Raw genomic sequence first — 6,133 nt, 5'->3', positions numbered from 1 at the left:
CATAAATTAATTGAATAATTAAAATAAATTAATTTGAGATTAAGGGCCAAAAAGCCAACAACAGCGTGTATCGTTGTCTCTCATTTACCAATTTAATTAGGATTTTTTTCTTCTTCTTTCAACTAGGGGTCATCTTCTTTGTTGCCTACTCGACTTTTTCTCTTCTATGTTTGCATCTTTTCTTCTATGCTTCTCCGAGGCATGCATGTGAGACGTCTGACTGAGAGAGAGCGAGAAAGACTGAGAATAAGTGAGAGCGAGAGTGGCAGAGAATGTGATTGAACGAGAGTTAGTGAGAAAAATAAGCGAAGAATGAGAACAAGAACAAGATTCTTTTTCGTGTGCACGCACAAGTATATATATATATTGATGATTTTATCCAAATTTATGTCAACAAAGGGTCATTCGAAATTTTTTCAAAAACTAGACCATTTAGGGTCATCCATCCGGTGGATCAGACTTGATCTCTTATTACTTAGGTTTTGAATGATTGATCTAGTTAAATTTCATTTTTTAGTATATATATTATATTAACAAGTAAAACGTTAGCGATTTGGTAATAAAATTAAGCACCTAGAGTGTCACAAGTCACACACGATGTTGTACTAATAACAAATACAAAAAATTAAACAGAAAAATTAAAGAGAGTAGAGTTCAAAGAGACAGACACACAATAATTTTGGTAACTCTCAATTTGGTGCAAACCTAATGTAAAGAGATCAGTTCACTAAAATAAAATTAAGCAATAAGCAATAGTGAACAAAGTAACGCTTACCATATAGAAAAACTTCTACAAAGACTCATGTACATCCCAACTTATTGTGTAATATAACTCAGGCTCTGCAGTGGGAGACTCCCTTTCAATAATAGTCACAATCTTTCCTTTTGTCTTTGATAAATCAAACACTTCAAACAGTGATTTAAGTATGAGAATCTCTCTCTTCAACCTCAGTTTCACAATAAGAAAAACTCCCAACCCCTTATATCTTACTCAAAGGACAGTAACACATGCATGTTTAGAATATAATTATCATATAGTTAATTAATTAATTAATAGATTATAACTAAAAAAAATATGTCATTATTATATTTCAACAGCAGATCAGCTAACATGCATATCCAAAACAAGTACTCTCTCACACATGGTTTAAACACCTCCATTTGATGTAATTTGTATACTCTCACACATGGTTTGAACACCGATCATAACTATACACTACATGCATGTATAAACAACAAAAAAACATGATCAAGATAACAATTATACACATATTAGGAAATACAATATTTATAATGATATTACACACGATTCGGGATTTTAAGGATCAAGAACAGCATTTGGGGCGTAAATCTTAATAGCTTCGTTAACACTTAGGAAAATGTTGTCTTCTCCTATGAGCATATCGAACTCTGCAGCCACGAGCTTCTCCATGATCACTGGCCCTGGGTTTGCAAGTGCAAGGCCAATTTCTTTCTTATGCAAATGAGAGTGCAAACCCTCCAACGCATGGATGCCGCTCGTGTCGATATCGTTTACAGCTGCCACGGAAACACAAGATCAATTGTTATATTTATGATCCTCTTCACCATTCATGCATATATATATGTGTGTATTGATAGAATGGCGTTGGTCGATTCACTTACGAGACATGTCGACGACCACGACTTTGATCGGCATAGATTGGTCTTCTAGCTTCTCTGTTTCATCTGCTAGCCATCTCAATATCCTGGATTGTTATGAGAGTTCAGTTCCCATATACAATTTAGAAAGGATGCAAATAGTTAGGTAAAATGAGAACCATCCAAAATGTATCTTGTATCAATGAAGATATTATCCTTCTCCCTTATATAACATGATGTTGCTCAGTTGCTCCTATCTCTCCAATGTAAGACTTTCATCACACTCACAACAATCGTCCTTTCAAATAAAATATCATAGTCTCCCCTCGAGTGGTCTCTCACTTATATATATACTCGTCATCTCCTTCAAATCCTTACCTAGCCAACTAGGAGACTTTAGTCGCACTCTTGAACAAAGATGGGTTCAAAAGGAGAAAAAATAGAAGTTAAAGTACCTTTCTTTGACATAATTAGCATTGGAGAAGTATATTGAAGAATCAACCCTAACCATCAGAACTCCAGCAATCTTCTTTGCCCCAGGGTACTGCAAAATGTTCCTAAAAATAGGAATCTTTGGGAGCTTTCCAAGCAACGCAATTCTGGGTCTTGTTACTTGCAATAGAATTTTGAACAATGACAAACTAACCTGTCATGTGTTGTACGTTTGAATTAGGTTCCTTTTGATATTAACATGTAAAGAGAAAAAAAAGAGATTGCAAAAATAAGAGATATGAAGTTTTAATAGTTACAGCAATGAGAAGACCGATCTCAACGGAATCAAACACGACGCCCAAGAAAGCTCCCATACAGGCAATGAAGTCGAATTTGTCAATCTTCCATAGCAAAATCACAGCATCGATGTCGATGAGGCCGATGACGGCACAGATAATAATGGAGGCAAGAATGGCGTTAGGGGTGTACTTAAAAAGGGGTGTGATGACTTCTAATGTCAAGAGAACGACGCATGCCATGACGATGTTCGACATCGGTGTGTAGCAGCCGGCCATGTAGTTCACCGCCGACCGAGAGAACGACCCTAGAAATCGGCCACCGTGGAAAATTAGCTTAGTTAAAGATTCAATGGGATCAAGATAAAGAAGAAGAAGAAAAGAAAGGAAAAGTTAATATATATGTTTAGAACCTGTTGCTACATAGCAAGAAGTCATTGAGCCAGCAATGTTCATGGTTCCAAGAGCCATCATTTCTTTGTTACCATCAATTTCATAGTCTTTTAGATCTGCAAATGTTCTTGCAATCGCCACTGCTTCCTACAATTCAATCAAACAGTTTATGGCGTGATCACAAACTTTATTTTCTTATTATAAATGTAAAATTTTAATCTTGTTTAATTTCGAATGATAAAACAAAATCAGAGAGTATACCGTAAGGCCAATCAAACCCGCAACAACTCCAATTTTGAAACCTTTGGTGAGATTTTCTCCATGGAAGAATATCTCATCAAGTGATGGGGGATTTATTCCTTTCTCTATGTGTTTTACCTGAGAAAAAATAAAATTAAACATAATCCCATCTATATTTAAAAATAATTTATGAAATTCGAAAAAAAATGGAGAATTATAAAAATGAACATTTTAAAAAATAACACAATAAACTAAAATATTTAGAAGCTGTAGCAAAAAAAACAGAGATTAAAGCTAACTTGAAAATATTTTCTAGACCGATAAGAGTTTACAAACATGATCAAAATACATTTTATTAAAATTCTGGCTGAATTTGTGCAAAGTAATTCTAGAAATGTAACACATAGCTAATAAAGTGTAATTTAATGCAATACTTTTAAACAAGTTTAATTTAAACATAAAAAGTGAAATATAGTGTTACTTATATATCAAATTAGTGGGAAATTTCTTCATCATATGCAACATAATTAAGGACTATTATAAAAAAATCAACATCCTTAATTACAAAAACAAGAGTATACTAATGTATATGCATGAGTAATAATACTTACAATCGCAACTCCATGTTTATCTGCTCTTGTGATGTACACAAAAAATGTGGAAAGTATAACAGATGTTAATGGGGCCATTGCTGGAATCCAGAACAATTTCTTGTATTTCTTGCCCTATACATTAAAGTCAATACTTTATATTTAAATATATTAAAGAGAGAATAAATAAATAAGTTGAAGGGAAATGATATGAAAACCTACAATATATTTTGTAGCCAAAAGAAAGGCTAAGAATGAAACCCCAATGAGTATTGTCTGCCAGTTCCACTGCAACCCAATCAAAAGCTAGTTAGCATTTATATATATATATATATATATTGTCAAAAGTTTGTATATGTTTGTTTCATTCATTTGGCATATAGATGTGACAAAGAAACTACAAATAATTTAATAGATGGATGCAATCAAAAACACAAATAAATAATACTGTCAAATTTTTAACCCAGCTGAAGTAGTCAAGAGAGAATATATATTACACGTATCATGTTTAAACTTTACTCTATAACTATTTTTATCATGTTCAAAAATTTTCTAATCATTAAAACAAATTTTTAATGATTTAAAAAAGGTTCTTTTTGGGTTTTTATATATAATTCTTTTCTCCAATAAATGTATATCTGTATGGTGACATCATTTGGCTTATAATATCAATAGCATAAACTATACAAAAACTCACAATCAAAGTTAGAAGAGAAGGAAGGATTGTCAAATTATTTATTAGTTCTTTTATGGAAGATAAAACATTAAGAAAGAAACAAAAATAGCAATAATTGAAGGGAAGAAGCTAATTTACCCCATGGTTCACATTACTCCAAACAGAGCGCATCACAGATATGATATCAGTTTTCTTGGTGAACTTTGATATGCCAAGAAGACCTTTCAGCTGCTGAAGAGCGATGGTCACGGCGGCGCCGCCCATGAACCCGACAATGGCAGCATGCGACAGAAAGTCAATCAAGAATCCCAGCCGGAGGAATCCTAGAGCCAACTGCGTTACTCCGGCGAAGAAAGTTGCCGTGAAAGCCAACCTCTTGTACTGCTCCGACTGTTTCACTGGATCGTATACTTGTTGCAGCAGCGTCCCGAGCAAAAGCGATACGACAGCAACGGGGCCTATTGCAATGTCCCTTGAGCTCCCCATCACTGCGTATACCAATGGCGGGACAAAGCTACTATCTACAAATACATAAATCAACCATATTAATTGATGAGGGAGTTCTTCCACCATAAAATTTTAAAACTAAAAAAAGTAACCTTTAGAATTTTTTTTTTGTTTTGTTTTAGGAATTTGATTTGGAATTAATTCTAACTATTGTTTCATAAAAAGTGTTGTTATTATAAGAAACAAATAAGTTTAGTTTACAAAACCAAAAAACAAAATAATATATATTAAAGTCTTACAACTATATGTTACTGATATTAACTAGAAAGGAAACGAAATGAAATTGCGAGAGTTCGATCTACTCGGCCATATTGGGTTATAGAATATGTTTTGTATATTCTATGACCCACTTAGTAATTATCAATGAGAAAATGAAATTTCAAAGTTTCAAAGTTTCAAAGACTTAAAGACATGCTTTGCTGTAATTAATAAGCCATGAGAATACGAAAACTTACAAAGTCCATTTTCAGCAGGCAAATTAGCGAGTTTGGCGTATCCGATGTCTTGAGGAATGCAAAGACTAGCAATGGTTAGGCCAGCAATGAGGTCTCCTTTGAACTTACTCAAGTTGTATCCTCTTCCCCATTGAAATACGGGGAAGAGACCTTGTACAAACAAAGCAGCCTTCTTGCGCTTGGGTTGGTCCTTGAAATGGCGAAGAGGCTGATCAGAGAAAAACGTCTCTTTCACCACACAATTAAACTCTTCCCACGCGTTCTTTCTCGGTGGCACACCCACCTTTGAGGGTGGCGCCATGTCGTTTCCCTTCTCCAACTGTCTCGTTCCCTCATCACTCACGATCCGTCCGCTCATTTCGAGAGCTGTGTTTGAAATCAAAACAGAAAAAAGAAGAAGAAAGAAGGAAATTAAAGTGAAGTATATAAAGTTAAGATTGTTTTGTGTGAGGGGCGAGGGATACTAGGGTGAGTGTATATATAATGGGGGTTCTGAGAGGGACCTTTTGTGTTTGAAACAAAGTGTAAAAGAAAACAAATGAGATCAGGTCAACGCTTTAAAGGGAAGCACTTTTCCTCTTCCCACAATTTATTGTGAACATGGACTACTATTCATTCCTAATACAAAAGCGTTTACTTTCTTTCTCTCTTTTTTTTTTCTGTTCATTCATGAAATCATGAGCTGTTTTATTTAATGTTTTCCCTTCTAAAAAAACCTGTGGATGAGAGAAGACATCAATTAGCAAGTTGGATACTTTAATTTCATGCTAATACTGAATTTGTAATATCTATCCGAACACGAAAATGGAATGATGCTCATCGTGCTCGTGAAAAACAACAAAAGAAGAAAACCTAACACTAATGTCTACCTAACCACGATTCAGTACATTTTGAATATCACTTGTCTTCATGCATCTCACAAAA

At 34.3% G+C, this 6,133-nt stretch overlaps 1 protein-coding gene across 3 annotated transcripts; it reads right to left on the bottom strand.

The window, feature by feature from the left end:
• Nucleotides 1-1,065: 1,065 nt before the first annotated feature.
• LOC101202746 (sulfate transporter 1.2) lies at nt 1,066-5,719 on the bottom strand. 3 transcript variants are annotated; one of them, XM_011660480.2, is made up of 10 exons: nt 5,210-5,706; nt 4,386-4,768; nt 3,794-3,859; nt 3,593-3,706; nt 3,003-3,119; nt 2,762-2,888; nt 2,370-2,656; nt 2,076-2,266; nt 1,645-1,727; nt 1,066-1,539 (listed from the first exon to the last, which is right to left on the bottom strand). In XM_011660480.2, exons 1-10 carry the CDS (start codon nt 5,565-5,567, stop codon nt 1,319-1,321), a joined length of 1,947 nt encoding a protein of 648 aa, XP_011658782.2. In that variant the 5' UTR covers nt 5,568-5,706; the 3' UTR covers nt 1,066-1,318. The 3 variants fall into 3 exon arrangements, 1 of the variants encoding a protein (XP_011658782.2); XR_004218029.1 differs by having other exon boundaries at nt 1,499-1,539; nt 1,645-2,006; nt 5,210-5,719; XR_004218030.1 differs by having other exon boundaries at nt 1,499-1,539; nt 1,645-1,998; nt 5,210-5,717.
• Nucleotides 5,720-6,133: the final 414 nt, after the last annotated feature.

Source organism: Cucumis sativus, chromosome 7 (assembly GCF_000004075.3).
Source record: "Cucumis sativus cultivar 9930 chromosome 7, Cucumber_9930_V3, whole genome shotgun sequence".
NCBI classification, from domain to species: Eukaryota; Viridiplantae; Streptophyta; class Magnoliopsida; order Cucurbitales; family Cucurbitaceae; genus Cucumis; species Cucumis sativus.
Note: the sequence above shows the minus strand (reverse complement) of the source record. Positions and strands in the feature narration are given on the sequence as shown.